Consider the following 24,588-nt stretch of genomic DNA (forward strand, 5'->3'; position numbering starts at 1 on the left):
GATGTGAGATCGATAGAGGGGTGTAAGGAAATGGACATAGAGAGCAGAAAGGAGGAGGTGGGCAGGTAAAAGGGGGGATGAGAAGATGGATAGACAGAAAGGAAGGAGAAGAAGGTGGAGAGAAGGTGGTGTGGGGGGGGGGGGGGGGGGGGGAGGACGAGATGCACAGAGAGAGGGGACTGGAGGAGGTGATGGACAAACAGAAGGAGATGGGCAAGACAGAGTGAAGAAGCAAATTAGAACATATATCCACTTTTCACAGCTATTACAAACGTGTGCTTTCCCTTTTCTTTCTTTCCCATTAAACCAGACTGAGCCGCAGCAAAACTTGGCTGGAAACATCTGTAAAAGAAATACTTTACTTGTCTTCACGAAAGTATTCTTCAGGGCAGTTATGGGTTACAGCTTTGTGTCCGGCATTGTTTCACTCAATGCCTGTTTTGACATTGCTGTCAAAAAATCTAAATGTATATAACTTCTTTCCATCGCCAGCAACAGCAATGCCGCTATCAGCCGCTGATGTGACGAAATTACTCTCTTCATACAAGTATTTTGGAGTGTCATATGAGTTACGAGCGGCAACATATATTTACAGGCTACGTCTCCACATCCATACGCAAATAATTACGCCAGTCATCGGTTCGCCCGTGAAACTCGCGAAGAAAATTAATATTTAGGAAATGCCGTCATCTAAGGAGCCTCTCTTTTGACCATTTCGATTGTTCTTAGGCATTTTGTTAACTTTTTAAATGCGTACAGTAGTTGCGAACACTGACCACAGCAGGAATGTCCTGTATTATTTTTCGAGAGCGAGTACCTGCTGAAAGTTCTTCCGTACACCGAGAAATAGGGGCCAGCAGCAGATACAAATGACAGTCTCGGACTCTATCGAAACCGTCGTGTGAACGAACAGTAACCAGGACATTTTATTTGCATGCACAAACTTTTGCGCAGATAAGTCGTTGCGTGTGGTTCGTTGAAGTGTAGCGGATACTTCAGATATCTGACACTAATTTAATAAAACATACCTAAAATAAATAATTTTATACAAGATATTTATACCGTATCTAGTTCGTTCATTCCTAATTTTGGAAAGTTGTGATAATCAAGGCTACGACATCTTTGCTTTGCTCCACAGGTGTTTAAAACGTGTATCTGTGGTCATTGGTTCCAGGTGTGTGACAAGTAAATATTTTTGTTTCAACGTAGAATTATTGATGTGGGCTCTGTCACTGTGCTAACTATCGTATTTCAAGACTGATAGTTCACTGATTTACGTAAACTTTGTCGCGATGATGATGTTTTCGGTTACTGATAAACTTGGAGAAGTGCTGTCAGTTTCAGTACGTGATGTTCCAAATGAATGGTTTCTCACTGCCATTCTTCCTTTTGGGACGCAATTTACAATACCATCGGAGTTCCCAAGATTACTGAATTTGCAACAGCCTGCAAGTCGAAATAATCTATTTGTAAACTGGACTAGTGCGTTAGTTTAAGACAAAATTACTACATGAGCATGTAAGAAAAACGAATTACTGAACAAAGGAAGTTACTGCGACATCGCTGATTTGAATTTCAGTGTTCGTTATGTACACTTTTTGTGACGAAATATATATTGATAACCATAGGTTAATGAATTCATTTCAGCATGCCGCTATTGACATTCTCATCACCAGGGATTAAAGATTTGAATATTTTTTTCCAGACTTGAAGCGGGAATGAAATGGCCGAATACTCGGAGTATATTTGCAGAACAAATACCTTTAGTAGTCCGGCATATCTTGGTTGTGAGGATAACTCAAGGCAGCCATGTGGTAAAGGGGCAATAAATGCTGTACGACAATTGATTCTTAAAAGCCCAACCATAGGTTCGTATTCTGAACTAACTATATTTTGCCATGGGACTACTTTTTCACCATGTTTGCGCCTCGGAAAAAAAATTACATGTGTAATCTTAGCAGAAATATTGCAGAATTATGTGTTGTGCTTGATTTAGATGTGGCTGTTTCTATGTGTAAATTGCTGAAAGATGAGAACACTAAGTCATGTATTTATTCCCCCAGGTAGTACACGCACAGACGATGAATTTCTTTTACGTTTCCTTCGTGCACGTAAATGTAATGTACCAGATGCCTTTGAGCTTCTGTGCAATTATTGCAGCTATAGACAACAAAACAGCAGCTTATTTGAAAAATTTGGACCAGCAGACACAGCTCTCCAGCAGGCTCTCCGTGATGGGTTTCCTGGAGTATTACCTCAAAGAGACAGGTATGTTGTTTGGTCATGATGAAAACAAGTCAATTGTATCTTAACAAATTTTCCAGTGGATTGCAATCCTCACTAAAATGCTTGGCTAGAACTTTAAAAATGGGGTATGTCCTACTATACCATTTTATCCTCAAGATCCCTGTGTGTGCAATACATAGGGGATTGTAGTATATTCGTAGAATCAGCATTTTATGCCAGTTCTTGAAACTTTGATAACAGATTTTCTCAGGGTAGGTTACGTCTACCTTCAAGAGTCTTCCAGTCCAGTTCCTACAGTATCTCTGTGACACTTTCCCACAGATCAAACAAACCTGTGACCATTCATGCTGCCCTTCTCTGTATACGTTCGGTATCCCCTGTCAGTCCTATTTGGTAAGGATCCAACACACAGGAGCAGTATTCTAGAATTGGTTGCACAAGTCATATGTAAACAATCTCCATTGTAGTCCAATTGCATGTCCCCAGTATTTTACCAATGAACCAAAGTCTACCACCTGCTTTACCCTCAACTCGACCTACATGATTATTCCTTTTTGTATCTCTATAAAGAGTGACACTTGGGTATTTGTATGATTTGGCCAAATCCTACAGCGAGTTATTGATACTGTAGTCATATACTACATTTTTCATTTTATGAAGTGCATAGTTTTACATTTCTGAACATTTAAAGCAAGTTGTCAATCTTTTCACCACTTTGAAATCTTATCGAGATGTGACTGAATGTGTATACACCTTCATTCGCTTAGCACTTCATTATAGATAACTGCATCACCTGCAAAAAGTTTGAGGTTATTATTAATATACAAGTCTAACAAGGGTCCCAACACACTTACCTGGGACACACTGACAATGATTCTCCATCCAAGATAACATCCTGCGTCCTCCCTACCAATAAGTCTTCAGTACAGTCACATATTTCACTTGATACCCATATATGATAATACTTTTGACAAGAAGTGTAGGTGTGGTACTGACTCAAGTGCTTTCTGGAAATCAAGAAATAATGCATCTGCCTAGCTGCCTTGATCCAAAGCCTTAAGTATGTCATATGAGAAAAGTGACCCTGCTTTAATGTATACAGTACTGTAAGTGAGCACTGACTGTCATGTAGGCGTATATGGAAAGACTCCTGACACTACCGAAAGGTATTGGAAATGAAGGCATTTTGCGTGACAAAGTATGCACTGTATTGTTTTGATTTTATGTAGGCCTGTGCATTCGGAACTCGTGTTCTTGGACGCTAAGAGACTGCGTTAACGGAACCACACTTACCCAAATGGGGCTATGAGACGATGATTCACAATATTGTTGAACTAATTGGTCCCCCTTGACATATGCACTGCTGAGACATATGTATTGTTGCAAAAAAAAAAAAAAATAAATAAATAAATAAATCATCAAGCAGGAGTGTAGATGATAATTTATTTAAGCATAAGGATGTATACCAAATTAAATTCTACAACAAGTTCAGCACTTTAGGAAATTTGAAATTGTGCGGGGATAGGCAAAAGGAGAAATATTCAACAGGATATTTGAAACGTTCTGATTCCTTTCATCTCCTTTGACCCATAACATCACCAAGATAGTGGACATCTATATTTCAGTCGTATTCAGTGTGCAACCACGTCACTCATTTATACCCAAGTAAAAACACACAAAATATTTAACTTAAGCAATAAAATGAAACAAATGGGACAGCCACCGGAAGTAGCATGTTTTGAGCAGGGTAAAATGCAATGTATGACAGTAAGAATCATGACACCATTCCAAATCAAATATTAACCATAACTGTCCACCAACCTACAAAACCACATCAGAACACGCACCCTCCACAAACAAGCAGCCATCCATGCTTCTGCAGGATGATCCCCTCTCCAACTATTAGCTTTCCCAAACTGAAATTCATCAATTTCCAGAGCTACTTTTCCCCCAAATAAATGAGTGGTTTCCTAATAAAGATGCTATTTTTATGCATGATGGGGCACCTTGCCAGAAAGCCAACATTGTTTCCAAGTACTTGGAAGAACATCAACTGAAAGTGTTGCCTGGCCAGGGAATAGCCCTGATGTAACCCCAATTGAAAATTTATGGGCTATTGTGAAACAGAGAATAAGGAAATTTACAATAACCACCAAACAAGATCTCATGGAGAAACTAGAGGAAATCTGGCACCATGACAATGATATTAAAATGTTATGTGAAAAGTTAATAAAACTATGCCAAACAGGATAAAAATGTTGATTGAGAACAAAGGCATGCATACAAACTACTGAATGTACAAATATAATCTGTATGTGGATGTAAATGTGTAATAAATGTAAAGTTTTGGAAAAAATGTCTTTAGTCTAATAATTTGAACACATCTGAAAATATATAATTTACACATAAAAAGTGCAAATTAGTAACAAGAACGTAAAATCATTTAAACACAGTGACTGAATTGGCAGCAAATGGAATGAACGGAAGAATAAAAATCGAATAAAAAGTTCTTGGTTTACTTGCCGTGTCAAATTCAGAAAAATCCCAAGCTTTCAATGATTGCATTCATCATCATTATCAGGGACTTTTGTGACACTGGCAAGGCTCCCACTTTTATGCCCAGAGGAGCATGTGATCACTTGGGTTACGTCATGGTGACATAATGGATGCTATGTATACAGAGGTAGCGCCTGCTGCATCTGTAGATTATGTTTGAGCGTTCTAGCCAGCATTGCGTGCATTGTCGTCACTTGCATCGGGCAGTAAACTACAAAATGTCTTCTTCTGTGCTCTTTCTTCATCAGGTGCACGCTTCCATGCATTGCAAAGAGCACATCCAGTCTCTCTCTCTCTCTCTCTCTCTCTCTCTCTCTCTCTCTCTCTCTCTCTCCTGTCATAACCTGATGTGGGTCGCATTGTAGTTAATTTGAATCTCGCAATCAGATTGGAGATGGTGTGAGATTTGTGATCAACCGTTTCAGGCACATGAGTGATTATGTTTATAGGTGAGATGGCAACAAGGGTCAAGCTGAGATTTTTCGGGTTTCTGTGGTTGGAGACTGTACAAAATGACTGATGTCAGCGTAAGAGGTAGATACGGTGTCAACAAGGAAATGAAACTCTGGATTGGCTTCTAGTCTGCTTTGCACCTAACTAACCAACCAACCAATCAGCTGACTAACTTTTAATGCTTCTTTATATGTTTACTTGAATATGCCAAAGAGCACAGACACTGGTTTATCACTTGAGTCCTAAGACCCAGTTAACATACAGAAAAAAAAACAGATGACACTTGTAATTTAATACTATTATGAGATGCTGTAACCAACTGCTGGAATAAATGGCTACACCAGCCTAGCACACTATCAGGGGTGGTCTACGCAAAGTCAAACGATGGGTTAACAATGGTATTCCAGAACATGAATCATGGAATGAACCATTTTCTATTGCTTTGATTGAACCCTGTGGTTCAGTTACACATCACACTAGAAATGACAACCAAATATATGCACATATAGGCGAGGGTAAAAATTAAACCATCAACCTTAGTCCAGAAGTGCGTATAGGCAAGTTTTACGAGCTTAATTGATTGTAATTCTCAGTTACATATTACCTGCTGTCGGCTGGTGATCATCCAAGGTGCTGGTCGATGGCCATCGGTTCGAACTTTGCTGCAGGCTGGAACCCTGTCCTTCTAGTTGATTGGTGGCCTCTGTATGCTGCATTTGGGCCTGTTTGCTTGCAAATGGTGTGTGTGTGCATAACTTTTTGCATCCAATTTGCAGTCAGCTAGATGGAATCAGCAATGTCGCACCAAACTGGCAAAAGTGACTGGCACCACCAGTCTCATTCTAAGTTATCAGGTTTACTGCTAATATTCGTGTGTTGATGTTTTCTTTTTTTTTTTCTTCTGGCGTCTGTTCATTATCCAGTCCATACACTATTAAAGTTGTTTTCACACAGTTTAATTTCAGCTGCTTCTCTAATCACAGAGCCCTAGTTGTTCACCAGTTTCAAGACATGCACACTAAGCCCCTGATTGTGATGACAGGAGCAATCATTAAAAGCTAAGGGAATTTCTTTTTAATATGATATGGGCAAGTAAACCAAGAGCTTTTTATTCAAGGGTTACATTCTGACAGACATCGTAGTCACAAAGGAAAAAAAGTTGTTTACAATCATTGTGATTCACAAATTTTAACTTACAACAGCAACAAGTATTCAAAAACTCGCAGTTACTCAATAAGCACAGAAGATATGTATATTTGGCAATTACTAGGTGACAAGAAAAGAAATTGATTAGGAAACAGATTTGAGGGGAAGGTGCTATGATGACGGTAACGATGTGTGTGCATAGGTGGCCTTTGTGCAACAGTGGCATGTCAAGTGGCTGACAATCATAATGTTGAGGCTGATTGTATTCCTAATCCGGATTAATTTTTCTGTAGTGTTCTCTATTTCCTGAATTAATTTAGTCATAAGTCAGGAAATATATGTGCATTGGATGTACAGTTTCACTCTGCCACTGTTTGGCAGGGAGTAATAGCTGGTTAAGTACAGTATGTGATCACTATGATGTTCTTCAAAGCACTGACCTTAATTTCAAACTTAGCGGCTGTAAGATATTTGTGTCATAGGGGAAGTAACAGATATAAGAAACTGCGAAATTTGTTACAATGCCATCTCTCATAAACATTGCCATCACAATAATTTAATTTCATATCCTTTTTAACATTTTGTGATAACAATGTACTATCCATGTTTATTTGGTGTATGAAATTGTTGTGTTCACATCTAGATCAATACTCCTCAAGTAACCGTACAGTGTGTGGCAAGAGTTAATGAGGGTACTTCTATCATTTCTCACTTTTTCTGTTCCATGCACAAATGGTTTGTGGAGGCATGACTTTTGCTGTGCTTCCATATCTGCTTCATTTTGTCTAATATTACTGTTGTAGTCATTGTGCTAGACACTTACTGGATGAAGTAATATGTTGTAGTACTCTTTATGAATCTGTGCTCTCTGACTGTTAACAATAGTCATCCCATTGATGCTATGCCTCCCTTGTAGCATCCGCCACCAGAGTTAGCTGTGGATCTCTGTGACATTTTCACACATACTAACCGAAGCTCTGATGCAACATGCTGCTCTTGTTTTAATCTTCTGCTGTGTTAATCCTTTTCTCATAAAGGCCCATACAAACAAAGAATACTCAAGAATCATTTGAATGAGGGTTTTGTAAGCTCGTTACTGTAGGATTCCTCCAATGAATCTCGGTCAGGATTTTACTTTTTCTGCTACTAGTTTCATGCTGTTGACTACATTAGGTTCCCCAGGAAAGACCCCTAGATATTTTATCACTATTACTGTTTTCTGGTAATAGTTCACCAGTTATGTTATTGAACAATAATGGATCTCTCTGCCTCCTTATAACAACACATTACATTTTTTAATTTTGTGGATTATCTTCCTGTCATGACACAAAGTGTAGATCCTCTGCAGGTCTGCTTACATTTCGTTGTAGTTTTCTTGATTGTGTGACTTTCCCATATGGCACAGCATTACTTGTGAACAGCTTCATAGAATGCCTGAAATTGCCCACCAGGCAACATCATGAAGAGTAATAACCCTATAACACTCATTCACAGAATGCCTGAAGCTGCTTTGAAACTTGAAATGTCTCCTCATTAAGAACAGCATGCTGAATGCTATATGATAAGAAGTCCTCAGTATAATTAAAGAGGAGTCCATTATTCTGTAAGCTCCTAATTTTTTCAGCTGGCTCCTGGAAGTCAGGAAGCATGATAAGAATCTGATCGCCACTGGCGACTGCCTTTTGAATGTCATGAATGAGAGTGACCTCTGTTTCACAGAGTCATTGTGTGCATTAACACATGCCAATTCCTTCAAAGGTGCATAAAACTTATTTCGTGTTTTCTGCAGCAGACTTACTTCAGTGATGATGTAGGCCTACAGTTATACACATCCATCTGATGGCTCTTCTTAAAAACAGGAATGGCCTGCATTGTTTTCAACCACTTGGAATACTTCATCATTCCTGCACCCTATGATGATCAGCTTTTTCAAGCTGAGCAAGTTCTCTTATTTAATTGGTGTTAAGTCATAAAGGTACCTCATAAGGTCCACTCACCTTCCTTGTGTTGAATGATTTTAGTATAAAATACCATGCCCAAGTGTTACACTGTTTTGTTCTGCTGATTTACAGGAAGGAAATAATTCAGAATTTTAAAGCTCCAACAACTCTATAATTATGTGGAACATATCACCAGTGGAATCATGTAAACACAATGATATAAAACAGCAGTCATCATTAAATGGCTGCATAATTATTTGCACACTAAGCTCTAAATTTAGCAGCAGCTGTGCAATTTTTCTAATCTTACTCCATTCATTTGTAGTTGACACAACAAATAGTGCAGCTTTTGAAGCAAATTTATCAGCATAAATGACACAGCATATAATATGCATGTAACAATGCATTAATCTACATTCACACACGTGCGCGCGCGCCCACACACACACACACACACACACACACACACACACACACACACACACACACACACAATTATACTTACATATTTCATCCTTATTTTTCCTTTTGGATAATTGGACATTATTTTTAGAAGTAGTTCAGAAGATGGTCTCATTAACTTGCTGATACATGTCCGTGTCATGTATTTACTCACGACATTGGTTTACTGGGATTACCTAGAACACAGACATAACAATAGAGCTGTTCCATTGTATTTCTTAGTTTCTACTAATTTATTTTAAATTATAATGTAAAACATGTAATTCAGAGAAGAGTTTTAAGTATTTGTTATGTAAAATAATATTACGTTGTCAAAAATTGGAAAATCCAGGATGGAATAACAACAATATTATGAAAAGAGTAGATTTCTACTCACCATATAGCGGGGATGTTGAGTCGCAGATAGGCACAATGAAAAGACTATTAAACACACAAGCTTTCAGTCAGAAGACCTTCTGAAGTAGGAAAAAAAAAAAAACACGGAAGGTTAGACAGAAGGCGGGGGGGAAGGAGAGAAGTAAAAATACTGCAGGTGCACTTGTGGGATAGAAGTATGTGGTGTAAGAATAAGGAAGGAGATGGTGTGTGGAGGACAGTGACTAACAAAAATGTAGTTGGTATCTGTTCTTTCAGACATGTCCAAAAGAACAGATACCATTGGTGATCTTGCAGCTCTCAAAGAATGAAATTACAATGAAATCCAGACCATTAGGTGCTTACAGGTGTTAATAAATATCCATGGGGACAGTTGAAAATATGTGCCCCGACCAGGGCTCGAAACTGAGGATCTCCTGCTTACATTGCAGACGGTCTATCCAACTGAGCCACCAAGGGCACAGAGGACAGTGCGACTGCAGGGACTTATCTCTGGCAAGCTCCCCATGAGACCCACAGTTCCAACTTACTGACCACACACTACATTTGCAGTGCCCCTGCTCACTGTACTCATTACTCGCAGCAGTCAATCTACCGATTTCCATAAGAGTTTGAGCAATGTGAGTGCATGTGCAATGAAGAAGATCATTGGCCAGTGTGTGTGTGTGTGTGTGTGTGTGTGTGTGTGTTGGTTGTGTATTTCAGAAGATCTTACCAAAAGCTTACAAGTTTAACAGTCTTTTTGTTGTGCCTATCTGCAATTCAACATCTCCACTATATGGTAAGTAGCAGTATATCCTTTTCATAATATTACATTGCCAGACAGATACTGTCCTTATTACACAAAATTAACAGTTATTAATGGTTTGAACTTTTTTTGTTTTACAGGAGAGGAAGACGAGTTCTTGTGATTTTTGCTGCTAATTGGGATCCCTCTTTATATGATTTGCTTACAATATATAAAGCCATTCTTTACTCTCTGGAAAAACTTATTGAATTGCCACGAAATCAAGTAAGTGGCTTTATCTTCATTGTCGACTGGAGTGGATTTTCATTCAGTCAATCATCCAAGCTGAATCCCCGTGTTTTAAAGCTAATGATAAATGGCTTACAAGACTGCTTCCCAGCAAGATTCAAAGGGGTTCATTTTATAAACCAGCCTTGGTATGTTGAGGCCGCACTGACAGTTATCCGTCCATTTCTGAAAGAAAAGACAAGAGAAAAAGTAAGTATGCAACATATCTAATTAGACTGATTTCACACATTTTTTATGCTTCCTATAAAATCTAGATTGGTAGGCATTGATAGCAGTTGGTAGGCATAATTGCTGTGACTTGTTATTTGCTCTGATTTTTTTATAATTTGTAATATAAATAAGCTGTAAACGAGGATGCATAACCACAAGTGTTGTTGCTTGATGTGAGACAGAAAAAAAATTACTGTTCTGTTTTGACTTTGTCTTAAGCCATGTTTACCAGTTAGTTTTATTTTATTTGTATCCACACCAACCATACTTACCCAAGTGGTCAGTAGATAACCATAAGTGTAGTACTGTATATCACTTACAAACTTTAGTGCCATGACATTGAGCAGCAAGTATGCTTAGATTTACTTGAACTATTGAGAAGAATGGGAAAAATATCCAAAGAAGAATTTTGGTCCAGAGCATTACGGTATTCTACCCTTAAATGATTGGTGTATCTGCTTATCATCTAAATAAATGACGATGTATTTCAGATAGTAGACAGGAATTCTAGAGGCTCTCCTACATACATTCTCAGATTAAAACTGAACCCAGGCGTGCATCAATGAAGCTGGTACCAAGCAAAAATCAGCATATATTGTACTCACACTATAAAAGGACACAGAGCTGCTTTAATGTGATTTCACTGGTGAACCTATTTTGAAACACAGTGAAGCTGAAATTTTTAGAGATATTTGCACAGTCCACAGGAAGGCCTAATTGTGACAAGGTGGAATCATTTCAGTGAAGCCTTCGCCAGAACTAGATTTTGTACCAAATGTTGATCAACAAGCTTATCAGTGTGTCCAGGTAGAGGTACAACAAATGAAATAATGAAAGAACTCAACATTTTATGTTGTCGGGTAAATACACAATCAATAGACACTGTTCCACAGTGTGATCCTCACAATTTCCTGAACAGCTGTGAGTTGTGTTTACTGTGCAGCAGGCAGATGTTCTCCTCACAGTCAAAGTGTGGACACCAAAGTGAAAGGTGCAGTGTATGCTAAGATTGGAAGAGTTAAAATCTGTAACACATTGTCAGTAGCATGCAAGAAGAGAGAGGAGTGTGGGTCCTCCCACTCACAAATTCATTTATCAGTGGGACAGAACCCTTCATGGAACAGTAAATTTGATCTCCAATGCTGGAAAACGTGTTTCTACACGTGTGAATAAAGAATCTGTGGAACATGTGTGCAAAGCATTTACTAGGAGCTCAAGGAAAACCATTAGTAAAAATAATAGGGAACTAGCCATCCCCCATTTGACAGTGCATGACATTGTGCACAAACATCTCTAGGTGCGTGCTTACAAGCTCCAACTTTTGTATCACCTTAAGCTTGAGGATCACCACAGATGGAGTGATTTTGCTGTTGAAATGTTACATCGTACAGGCAAAAGCAACTACTACTTTAGTGCAGTGTTGTTCAGCAATGAACCTACCTTCCACATCTGCAGAAAAGTTAACTGACATAACTGTTGAATACAGGGAAGTGAGACTTCTGGTGAAGTGACTGAGAATGAAAGTGACACACTTGTTATCATGAGGATACTACCACACCTATGCTTATTGACAAAGGTATGATCGTATGGGGTATCGATTTGTGACTGGATTGAAGAGTTTTTGGTAGCAAGGACACAGTGTGTTATTTTGGATGAAGAGTCATCATCTGATGTAGAAGTAACTTCGGGTGTGCTCCAGGGAAGTGTGTTGGGACCCTTGCTGTTCATATTGTATATTAATGACCTTGCAGACAATATTAATAGTATAATCAAGATTTTTTACATTTGATGTAATTATCTATAATGAAGTACTATCTGAAAGAAGTTGCATAAATATTCAGTCAGATCTTGATAAGATTTCGATGTGGTACAGAGATTGGCAACTTGCTTTAAATGTTCAAAAATGTAAAATTGTGCACATCACAAAACAAACAAAAAAGTAGTATCCTATGACTATAACTGATACAAATACCTGAGTGTAACACTGTTGTAACTTCAAGTTGAACAAATATATTTAAAGGAAGACACAATACATGAAAGTCACAGATCAAGTAAACAGAGTAAGACGTGTGTACACTTTAACAGTCAAATCATAACTGAGTCCAAGTCTAGCGGCCGCTGGCTGGCTGGCCACTTAGGTGGCGCTGCTGCTGCATGGCTGGCAGACAGCACCGCATGTAGAGGGCGCACATAACTGTGCTGCGGCACTTTGAAAGATCGGCAAGTCACAACACTTTTCGCCCCTTTGAATTTTTTGCACAGGTCTTGAAATGGAGGTGGCCTGTAGATTGCTAGCGCCCATAGGTGTTGTTTGACTGGCCGTAAAGTTTCGAGGAGGCGGCTTCCCGTACAGACGGAAGTGTCCCTGATGATAATGGGTCGAGATGACAAGAGATGTGGGGGTCGAATCTGCTGGGGGACCCCGTGCACCAATCTGCCCATTGCAGCAAGTCCGGTCCTTATAACAGGAGATATGGGTGATGTGTCCGCGTCCGTAGGAGAAGGAGGCGAGTAGAGTTGCTCTGACGGATGATGGTCATCTGGTTCCTGGTGGCATCAGTTCTTGTGCTGGCACCAATATGATGGTGAGCGGACTGCATTGTGAGTAATGAGAGAGTCCAGTATCCCGAGCCTCAGGTAGAGCCGAAGGTGGTGTAGCGGCATCCGGAACAGGCGTTGCCCGCACGCGAGGCTGAAGCTGGTCCGAATGACGCACTGCAACACCCGTATCCGTCTGGATTTCATACAGCCGTTGGCCACGGTGTTGTAAGAGCTGGCCAGGACTCCATTTTGGCCGCCTGCCATATCCCCGTACCCATACAAGGTCGTCGGCGGTGAACTGGCCAAGCGAAGGCACCCGTAGCCGTGAGGTGGAAGGCCGCAGAAGATGAAGTAGCGTGCGGGCCTGTCGGCCATGTAAGAGCTCAGCCGGGCTCTGGTTGCCCATGGGGGTGAAATTGGAGAAGCGCATCAGCAGCAGCAGAAGAAGTCAGGAGTTTCCTCATCTGAGCCTCAAATGTGCGGACCAGTTCAGCCTCACCATGGATGGAACAGAGGGGCCGTGAGGTGGAAGGCCGCAGAAGATGAAGTAGCGTGCGGGCCTGTCGGCCATGTAAGAGCTCAGCCGGGCTCTGGTTGCCCATGGGGGTAAAATTGGAGAAGCGCATCAGCAGCAGCAGAAGAAGTCAGGAGTTTCCTCATCTGAGCCTCAAATGTGCGGACCAGTTCAGCCTCACCATGGATGGAACAGAGGGGCCGTGACATGCATGACGCCATGACGGGCACAAAAATCCGCAAAATCGGAAGAGGCAAATTGCGGACCATTATCAGTAACAAGAGTAGAGGGAAGGCCTTTGAAAGAGAAAATGCGAGCTAGAGCATTGGTGGTTGCCGTGGTGGTAGGTGAGGTGCAACGGACAATGAAAGGGAAGTTAGAGTAGGTGTCAATAACGAGAAGCCAATAAGTACGTAAAAAAGGTGCTGCGAAGTCAGCATGAATACGCTCCCAGGGCTTTTCAGGCGAAGGCCACGCTGACAAAGATGACTTCGGGGTGGCGCCCTGTGACGCACAAGGGCCGCAGGCAGCGACCATGTGTGCGATTTCAGAGTCAATGCCGGGCCAGTACACATTGCCGGGCCAGTACACATGACAGCGCACCAGAGATTTTGTGCGAGAGACACCCCAATGCCCTTGGTGAAGGAGGCGCAAGACTGAAGCACACAAAGACGCAGGTACCACAACACGCGGCGATGCATTTTTGGTGGAAAGGAGGATAACACCATCCCTAGCCGTGAGGCAGTAACGCAAAGCGTAGTAGTTCCGCAACGGATCAGAAGTCTTAGAGGACAGATGATCTGGCCAACCCTTCTGAATACAGTACAACCCAGGAGAGGGTAGGGTCAGAACCCATAGCAGCCGCCAGCCGATCCCCGGTGATGGGGAACTCGTCCACAACCCGCTGCTCGGCAACATCCAGATGGAAAAACAATAGTTTGTCCCTATCGAATGCCAGATCAGGACCCGTGGGAAGGCGAGACAGTGGATCAGCATTCGCATGTTGAGCCGTCGGCCGGAAATGAATATCATAATTGAAACGAGACAAGTAAAGAGCCCAAAGCTGGAGGCAGTGTGCAGCCTTGTCGGGAAGTGACAGTGATGGATGAAACAAGGAAACAAGTGGTTTGTGATCCGTAACAAGATAAAATTTGGATCCTTAGAGAAAAACCCAAACTTATGAAGAGCATAAGTAATGGCCAAAGCTTCTTTTTAATTTGAGAATACTTTTGTTGGGCATCCGTGAGTGTTTTGGAGGCATAAGCAATGGGTTGTTCAGAACCGTCAGAAAAATGGTGCACAAGGACTGCACTGACCCCGTATTGAGAGGCATCTGTGGCAAGAACAAGATGTTGGCCAGGTTGATAAGTAGCCAGGCACGGGGCCTGTTTCAGCATAGTCTTCAGTTTCTGGAAAGTCGCATCGCATGTCGCGGACCAGTGAAAAGGCACGTATTTATGCAACAGGAGATGCAACGGCTGAGCCACCGAAGCAGCAGACGGTAAAAACCTGTGATAGTCTGCTATTTTCCCCAAGAAGGCCTGCAGTTCCTTAACAGATGTAGGGCGAGGAAGGGCATCGATCGCAGTGACAGTTTGCTGAAGCGGACGAATACCATCCCGAGAGAGTTGAAACTCCAAGTACGTGATAGATGCCTGAAAAAATTTTGGTTTCTGAAGATGACTGGCAGTCTGTAAGACATGAAAAAGTGTGCGGAGATTTTGAAGATATTCATCAGTGGTGGAGCCAGTGACAACAATGTCGTTCTGGTAATTTATGCACCCAGGGACAGTGAGCAATAATTGTTCCAAGAATCACTGAAAGAGAGCAGGGGTACTGGCAACCTCGAATGGCAATCGTTGGTATTGATAGAGGCCGAAAGGCATGTTAAGGACCAGAAACTACTGGGAAGCAGCATCGAGAGGAAGTTGATGATAAGCTTCTGACAGGTCAAGTTTAGAAAAATACTGGCCTCCAGCAAGTTTAGTGAACAATTCTTCAGGTTGAGGCATAGGGTAAGTGTCGATAAGGCATTGAGGATTTACAGTGGCTTTGAAATAGCCACAGAGACAAATGTCACCATTTGGCTTAGCAACGACACGACAGGAGAGGACCACTCACTGGAAGTGACAGGAAGCAAGACCCCTGAAGTAGTGAGACGATCCAACTCCCGTTTGACCTGATCACGAAGGGTCACAGGAATGGGCCGAGCCCGAAAAAACTTAGGCCAAGCAGTGGGTTTGAGTGTCATATGAGCTTCAAAGTCATTTGCAGGGCCTAACCCAGGAGAAAAAAAGGGACGAAAATGTCGTCAACAAGGAATCAAATTAAGCATAAGGAATAGCATCAGAGACGATATTGACAGAGTCATCTATGGAGAGCCCAAAAACACGAAAGGCATCGAAACCAAAAAGATTCTCCGCGTTACTATGGTCGACCACAAATAAGGGAACAGTGCGTACGACAGATTTGTAAGATACCTCAGCATCAAATTGTCCAAAGAGAGAAATCTTCTGTTAATTGTAAGTCCGTAATTGCCTAGTGACAGGTGACAGGATTGGAGAACCCAACTGAAGATACGTCTGAGAATTGATGGTAGTGGCAGCAGAACCGGTATCCACCTGCATGCGACATCTCGACCAAGGATTTGGACAGTGAGGAATAACTTTCCTGAAAGGGAAGAAGTACAATTGACAGACAACTCAGAATCAGGGTTATGTTCATGAACATCATGTATGTGGTCAGATTTGCAAACGGATGACACATGACCCTTTTTTTGCATTTGTGACACACGGCCCAATGTTGTGGACAATCTTCTCGTGAATGTTTCGTAAAACACCGCGGACATGCAGGAAGTTGCCGTGGGTTTTGCTGCAGTTTCTTAGAGGTTTGTTTAGGGTGAGGCCGAGGCTGCACTTGAGAGCGTACTGCGGCCACGTCGGCCGGCAGGGACACGCTACACGCTTAGTCAACATCGCACAGAGGTTGTATTTCCCCAACGTTGCCCCATACCTCTATTTGCGCTCCAGCGCTGAGCGATGGATAGGACTTCATCTAGAGTCGGATTTGCCAACTGAAGGGCACATTGCCTAACTTCTTTGTCGGGCGCCAGTCGGATAATAGCATCCCGTACTGTGGAATCGGCGTAGGATTCTTTGTGAACTTCAGTAACAAATTGACACTTCCTACTGAGTCCGTGAAGTTCAGCAGCCCAAGCGATAGGATTGATTCGGTTGTTTTTGACAACGATAAAAGGTAACACGAGAGGCTACCACATGCGTTTGCTTTTGAAAATAGACGGACAGAAGTGAGCACATTTCAGCAAAGGACAGAGACGCAGGATCTTTCAAAGGAGCCAATTGCGACAACAACCGATACATTTGCAGTGAAATCCATGAAAGGAACAGAAACTTACATGTTTGTTCGTCCGCGACATGAAATTCCAAGAAGTGCTATCGAAGACGTTTTTCGTAATCAGACCAGTCTTCCGCCATCTCGTCATAAAGAGGAAAAGTAGGTAGAGATAACGACGAGAGACACCCGCATTTGATACTGCGACGAAATCACGAATCACATTTGTGAGAAGCGTTTGCTGTTCTATGAGATTTTGCGATAGTTGCTCTAAAGTAGCCATGGAAACATGTGGGTCAACGATGGAAAAGAAAAATCACTACCTCGTCGCCAATTGTTGTAACTTCAAGTTGAACAAATATATTTCAAGGAAGACACAATACATGAAAGTCACAGATCAAGTAAACAGAGTGAGACGTGTGTACACTTTAACAGTCAAATCATAACTGAGTCCAAGTCTAGCGGCCACTGGCTGGCTGGCCGCTTAGGTGGCGCTGCTGCTGCATGGCTGGCAGACAGTGCCACATGTAGAGGACGCGCGTAACTGCGGGGCGGCAATTTGAAAGATCGGCGAGTCACAACAAACACATTGTAGGGATATCAGATGGAATGATCACATTGGTAGAATACCAGGGAAGTGCAATCAGTGTACAATGGACGTTGTTTACATATCACTCATGTGACCTGCTCTAGAATACTGCTCAGGTGTGTGGGACCTGTACCAAATAGGACTAATGCGAGATATTGAATGTATACAGACAAGGCCAGCATGAACGGTCACAAGGTTTGTTTAATCTGTGGGAGAATGTCACAGAGATACTGAAGGACCTGAACTGGAAGACTCTTGAAAATAGTCATAAACTATTCCGAAAAAGTCTATTAACTAAGTTTCAAGAACCAGCTTTAAATGGTTACTGTACAAACCCTGACTCACATAGGGATCGTGAGTGTAAGATTGGAATAATTACTGCATGTACAGCAGAGGCATTCAGACAATAGATATAGGTATCTCCATGAGACTTTTCCTGAGCATTTGATCAGGAGAAGGATCCGATTGTGTGGTCCCTTCGGTCTCCCAATCTGACTACTCTGAATTTCTATACATGGGGGCTAATCAAGGACATTGTTTACAGCAAAATTCGAGATGTGGTAGATTTGGGGTAACAGATGTATGGTGCAGCAGAAGCGATAACACCTGTCATGCTTACGAACTTGTGGTGAGAAGTGGAGTAGTTTCGATATCTGTCGAGCTACAAATGGTGTTCACATTGAACTGTGCCAACATGCATATAAATGTCTGTGCTCCTGTGTACAATGTTTGACAAATTAAGTTATAAACCATAATAAGTACTGAAATATAAACCTCTAGCTTGGACCACCTGTTTCCTGACACTGGTTTGAGATCACAATAAAGTGCTTAATGCTGAGTAAAATACTGACCCCTTTCAACAAACAAATCCCTATAAGTTGACCAGAATATGTTTAATTTAATAGACTGAAATGCTGCAGTGTGTGTAAATAATAACAAAAACTGAATGGGCAAAATTATACAATACTACAAGCAAATCCATTCCAGTAAATGTGGGTCCACAAGCAAGTCATTTGTGAAATAATTGTGAATGTGTTAGTTACAAGCCACCATTGACTTCAGTATGAAATCTCCATCTAGTTGAGCTGAAATTTCCGTCATTGCCTACTTTATCAACATGTTACAATTTTCTGTTAAAGGAAGTGTTCTGATTGTTGTCCTCACATTTGAATGCAATACTGCTGTCTCTGCCACGAGTTAAGAATTATTTGAAACACATCCAAATCATTGCATAAATCTTGACAAGATTGTACAATCTGTGTGGTGTCACCGCCAGACACCACACTTGCTAGGTGGTAGCCTTTAAATCAGCCGCGGTCCGTTAGTATACGTCGGACCCACGTGTCGCCACTATCAGTGATTGCAGACCAAGCGCTGCCACACGGCAGGTCTAGAGAGACTCCCTAGCACTCGCCCCAGTTGTACAGCCGACTGTGCTAGCGATGGTTCACTGCCTACTTACGTTCTCATTTGCCGAGACAATAGTTTAGCATAGCCTTCAGCTACGTCATTTGCTACGACCTAGCAAGGCGCCATTATCAGTTACTATTGATATTGTGAATCATGTACCATCAATAGCGACGTTCATCATTAATGGATTAAAGTTAAGTATTTCACCAGCTACATCCGTTTTTCTAAATTCTAATTTCCTTGTCCTGTTCCAGACCTCACGCCAGCCTGCGTGAGCTAAAACGCGTGCCTTTCGGCCTCCTCTAGTAACACGGTGTTGGCTCTCCTGCCAACCACAACAATCTGCTGCTCCAGTTCTCCAGGCAAATCAATACGAGAGCTATATACTTCACTTTTGAGATGGCTTCGACATAAAATCATGTGGATTGAGGTCAGGTTATCTACGAGGCGAAGGTACAGGCCGTGCTCAATGTATCCATGGTGGACTGTGTTGGTGTATTTGTTGTGTCTAGACAAGACAGCCTAGACACAATGAGAGGAAGCCGAAAGGCACGCGCTAAGCCAAAGCAGGGTGCGTGAGGTCTGAAACAGGATACGTAATGAATGCTATAAAGAAAAGTACATAGCTTCTGGAATACTTAACTTTAATCCATCCTTTTGGTACATCTGGAGATTATGGCGATACAAGTGAGACTCTTTAGATACATGCAATGTTACTAATGGCGCCTTGCTAGGTCGTAGCCATGGACTTCGCTGAAGGCTATTCTAACTATCTGCTCTGCAAATGAGCGAGGCAGTGTGCATCGCTAGCTACGTCGTCCGTACAACTGGGGGAGTGCTAGTCCGTATCTGGAGACCTGCCTTGTGGTGGCGCTCGGTCTGCGATCACACAGTGGCAACACGCGGGTCCAACATGTACTAATGGACCGCGGCCGATTTAAAACTACCACCTAGCAAGTGTGGTGTCTGGCGGTGACACCACAGTATTAGATGTCAACTTACAGCAGCAGCAAAATATGCCTGTGTACCATATGCATATTCCGAATTCCCCAACCTCGGCCTGTGCATGAGATTTGACCCCAATTAGGCGGGGAGATTGAATAATTTACACATCAGATACATTTGTACTAGGGCAATATTTCATATTAAAGTAGTGGCATCTCATAAACGCTTTCTCACAATTACTTCCCAAATAATACAGACCCATGTTTACTGCATCATTTTGGCTTATATTATCATGTAATTTCAGATCAGTCAGTTTTCACCATTACGTATGGAGTGGCACAAAACAATTTTGCCCATTCATTTTTGAATAAACATGTTACTGTTAAGACAATTTCAATGGAATGTATACTGCCATGGAAAATACTCTGCAGAGATTTGTTCTAACTCATGTCTTTTATGATTTCACTACAAGTTTGAAGAATAAGGCATATGAGTTGCATTAAATCATATGGACGCTTCAAGAAAATTATTTCCTTTAGGTACCCACAAAGGAAGAAGTCACATGGGTTGAGGCCTGGACTATTGTGGGACCAAAATTGTCTGTCGTTAAAATCTGAGTAAAATGACGTGCATCTCGAAATGCTTGTGTAAGAAGTCCAACACAGTGTTTGCAATATGCGGTCTTTCTCCATCTTGCATGAACCACTGCATGTTGAAAGGCAACAAAGTAGCAAGAAGCTGTGGAAAAAAGGTATTATGGAGCCTGCTCAAATAACATGCACTATTCACAGCTTCTTCAAAGAAAAAAGGTCCAATAAGTCCGTGCCTGGAAATTATGACCCACACTGTAATCCTCTGAGCATGAAGATGTTCATGAAGCAACTGCAGATTATCAGTAGCTTCATGCAAGATGGAGAAAGGCCACATACTGCAAACACTGTGGTTGTTTGTTAACCACACTGTCCAAATGAAAATGCACCTTATCTGAAAACCAAATATTGTTGAGAGTTTGTTCTCTATCTTCTGCCCAGCAGGCAAACAGTAGTCTCTGCTGCTTGTGTTCAGCAGTGAGCTTCTGAGCAGAGGTAGTCTTGTACAAGTACAAGGTCACTTTTAAAAATCAATTGTACGGAGTGTCTGGATATGGCCAGTTGCACTGCTGCCTTTCTGCATGATGTGCTAGGGCTTCTCTGGAGAGCAACTCGTACTACTTCAATATTCTCCAGCAAACAAACAGGCTTCAGCTGAAGTCGATTTGCTTCCAATATTTATCCTTCTACAAATTGATCATATAGCCTATGAATAGTTTCTCTTGCAAGGGGTCTGCTGTGTATTAAATTGTTGTAAAAACCACCTCTGAGTTGCAATAGGACTTTTCATCTCATAAAAAACTAAAAGAACTGTCAAATGCTGCTGCATTGTTAGTTGTCAGTTGTCAGCCATGTTGTAAACACTAGCGATGTATAATGGATTATGCATCATTTCATAACTCATTTGTTTCTCCAAGCTATATTGCTACTGCTGGTGAGATGGTCAATGGGATATCTATTGTGTGTTATGAACTAAAAATTTCATGCACCACCCTGTGTAATATAACCTGTGTATCACTTTGCAACTCAGTAGGATTTACACAGAAAGATAGTTTTAGAGAAGCTGAAAATGAGGTATAATTACTTTGATGTACGAAATTATGTCTTGTTATCAACTATTAAATGGTGTGCTAATGTACTAATAAAAGAAATATAAGTTGGTAACTATCTCTCGTGTCTGTTGGGTGACAAATGTTTTCTGATCATGAAAGGCAATACAAGTTACAAGACAAACTAAATTGTTTTGAAAATGAGGTAGCATACACAATCACCAGTAAAGTATCCTTCTACAGCTATGGTATTGTTTTGAAATGGAGAGCTTTGACAGTGTACTGCCATTACGTTTAACTTTTTGCATGATAATATATTACAATTTAGAAAAGACGTGGATGAATATATCTGACAGATACATGAATGAAAGTGACAGAGTTCTTTAATTATAATGTATATTTCATAAGTATTTTCATTCTCAATAGATATATCTACACGGCAACAATATGAGTACACTACATGAGTGTATAGCACGAGATGTACTGCCAGCAGAGCTTGGAGGAGAAGGACCCTCGTACAATCAGCTCTCATGGGCAGACAAAGTTTTGGAGGCTGAGGACAGCAGGACAGATAATAATACGGTTCAGCTGACTCCTCCCTTCAAAAGGAAGGAGAATTCTCGGTAGTTGGTGCCAGAGGATTTGTCAGTAAAGCTTGCCAACATTCCACAAGTGTATGTGATTTTTATTAGTTGATGGAGATGACAATTTTGGCTTGTATTATGATGTTATGGAGTGATCTCACTTTATTAAAAATATTGGTATTTCAGTATTACAACTAGTCTTAATAAGTGTGTATGTGGATTTGTGATACTGTTCACACAAATGAGCAACTTGTACAAATTGTATTTTTTTTATATTTATAAGAAAACATATTTTTCATAAAAGCATACTGTTTTTAAAAATGTGTTTTGGAAAAATTATATGATAAATATGTGAGTTTGTTTTGGCATAAAATGTTAAGGCAAGGACAGTTTCAGTATTCAATACACTAAAGAGCAGCTATCATATATTTTAAATTAATGTTTCCTCAGTTGTGTGTCTAGTTGATCAGATGTATTTTGTGAATAAATTTTAACTATTTAAAAGGTTGTTGACAGTGAGTTTCATACTTTGACAAAAACTGTGCTAGACTTCAAGGATTGCAATATTTTAGATATGATTTAGGGTTTCTAGAGTTGTATGATTTAAATTATGGTATTAATGAAAAATATTATAAAGACGAAAAATCCATGACTAAGGATGGGGTTGTGGGACAAATGTGGGATTATCTCTCGTTACCATTTTTCATTGGGAGGCTGAGGTCAAGGACCAGACAGTAGTAGTTGATCTTAATGGTATCAGAGGGGATTTGGTTGTTAAAGAGATATGACAGAGAAGAAAAAAAACTAAATCTGTTATGTATGAAAATACAGAAAACAAACAGCCTGTTTTGCTAATCAACCAAAAAATGGTTATGTGGCAATCCATTGTCTGCCAGCCCAACAAGGTTGTATATAATTTCTGTAAATTGTATATGAATTCCATCGAATTTATATGATTGTCACCAATATTCATGTTTCTACACAGAACTTTGTAAGGTATTTGTAAAATCCTTCACTTGAACATTTTGGACATGTGAACATTGCAATTAGTACTAAGATGGACTATCTTTAAAAAAAATTTCTTTGATGTTGTATCTTTGCATAGAGATTCTCTGAAGTCTGATCTTTGTATACAGACACTTTTGCTGTTGTAGATAGGTTTCTTTTAGTGTTTTATGTCAAGTTGTGTGCTTCAAATTTTTATTATTGTTTATAAGAGTGATGCTTTAATTACACTGTTGTTTGTATCACTTACACCTATTAAATGACAAAGTAACCTAAATAATCTTGCCTGATGACTGTTCTTACTTGGGGGGGGGGGGGGGGGGGGACACTGATGCCATTTGCTTGTGACTGGTTATACTCAATGCTGTATCACATTAAATTTACTTAAATATTTTGAAAAAAAAAACTGACCTTCACTTAAATTTTTATCATTCTTTCATTCTAACCTTAAGCACTTGTAAATGTTTTTAAATTGTTGCCTTTTCAAAACGTGTCAAAAAAAGGTCTAGTGAATCTTTCGACGTATGATTTTGTTCATAGCTGTAGTTCAGTACTGCAGAATATTTCAACAAAGATAAAAAGTCGCTCATCAACTGCATAAGAAAACCTTCACTTAGTTCACTTCACCAGTTTAAACTGTCACCTTCAGAAGTGAAATAGGCTTAAATCTGTGCTAACCCAATGTCAAGATTAAAATTGGGCAGTAGTGTCCATTGCAACAGAATCAATAAAACAAAGTGACATCACTAGAAATATATGATACGTGCAATGAGTAACAAAGAATTAACTGTCAAATCACAAATCATACATAATTGTGCAATGAAAGTCAACCAATATACCAGCAAACCATTAAGTGTCAAATCGCAAATCGTGCTTAGTACATGCAGTGAAAGTCAACCAAAATAGAATACTATGTACACTTTGAAATTTGACAGTTAATTGTTTGCTACTCATTGCGCATATCATATATTTTTAGCGATGTCACTCTATTTTATTGATTCTGTTGCAAAGAAAACTACTGGCCGATTCTTATTTTGAAGTTGGTATATCAGTGATTTGAGCCTATTCCACTTCTGAAGATGACAGTTTAAAACTGTCAAAACTGGTAAAGTCAAACAATGGAAAATCCAGGGTGAAATGTAACAATATTAGAGCAATATTAGAGAAGGAAAGTTGGTACTCACCATATAGCTGAGATGCCGAGTCACGATAGGCACAACAAAAGGATTCACACAATTGCAGCTTTCGGCCACACACACACACACACACACACACACACACACACACACACGCATTCACGCAAACGCAACTTGAAAGTTGCGTTTGCGTGAGTGTGTGTGTGCATGTGTGTCTATTGTTGACGAAGGCCTGATTGGCTGAAAGCTATAATTGTGTGAATCTTTTTGTTGTGCCTATGGCGACTCAACATCTCCGCTATATGTTGAGTAGCAACTTTCCTTCCCTAATATTGAAACTAGTAAAGTGAATCAAATAAAGGTTTTCTTGTGCAGTTGATGACTTTTCAGCTTATTGAGATATATTCACTTGAAATTACTCTGGAAAGTCACATAGGTTATTCTGTTAA

General features: G+C 40.6%; 1 protein-coding gene across 5 annotated transcripts; it reads left to right on the plus strand.

The window, feature by feature from the left end:
• The first annotated feature begins 1,085 nt into the window (after positions 1-1,085).
• Positions 1,086-24,177, plus strand: LOC124594961 (clavesin-2-like). 5 transcript variants are annotated; one of them, XM_047133472.1, is made up of 5 exons: positions 1,086-1,174; positions 1,706-1,868; positions 2,064-2,268; positions 10,068-10,404; positions 21,841-24,177. In XM_047133472.1, exons 2-5 carry the CDS (start codon positions 1,724-1,726, stop codon positions 22,039-22,041), a joined length of 888 nt encoding a protein of 295 aa, XP_046989428.1. In that variant the 5' UTR covers positions 1,086-1,174; positions 1,706-1,723; the 3' UTR covers positions 22,042-24,177. The 5 variants fall into 5 exon arrangements, with proteins under 5 accessions (XP_046989428.1, XP_046989432.1, XP_046989431.1 ...); XM_047133476.1 differs by having other exon boundaries at positions 10,068-10,408; positions 21,841-22,029; XM_047133475.1 differs by having other exon boundaries at positions 1,153-1,185.
• Positions 24,178-24,588: the final 411 nt, after the last annotated feature.

Source organism: Schistocerca americana, chromosome 2, assembly GCF_021461395.2.
Source record: "Schistocerca americana isolate TAMUIC-IGC-003095 chromosome 2, iqSchAmer2.1, whole genome shotgun sequence".
Classification (NCBI taxonomy): domain Eukaryota; kingdom Metazoa; phylum Arthropoda; class Insecta; order Orthoptera; family Acrididae; genus Schistocerca; species Schistocerca americana.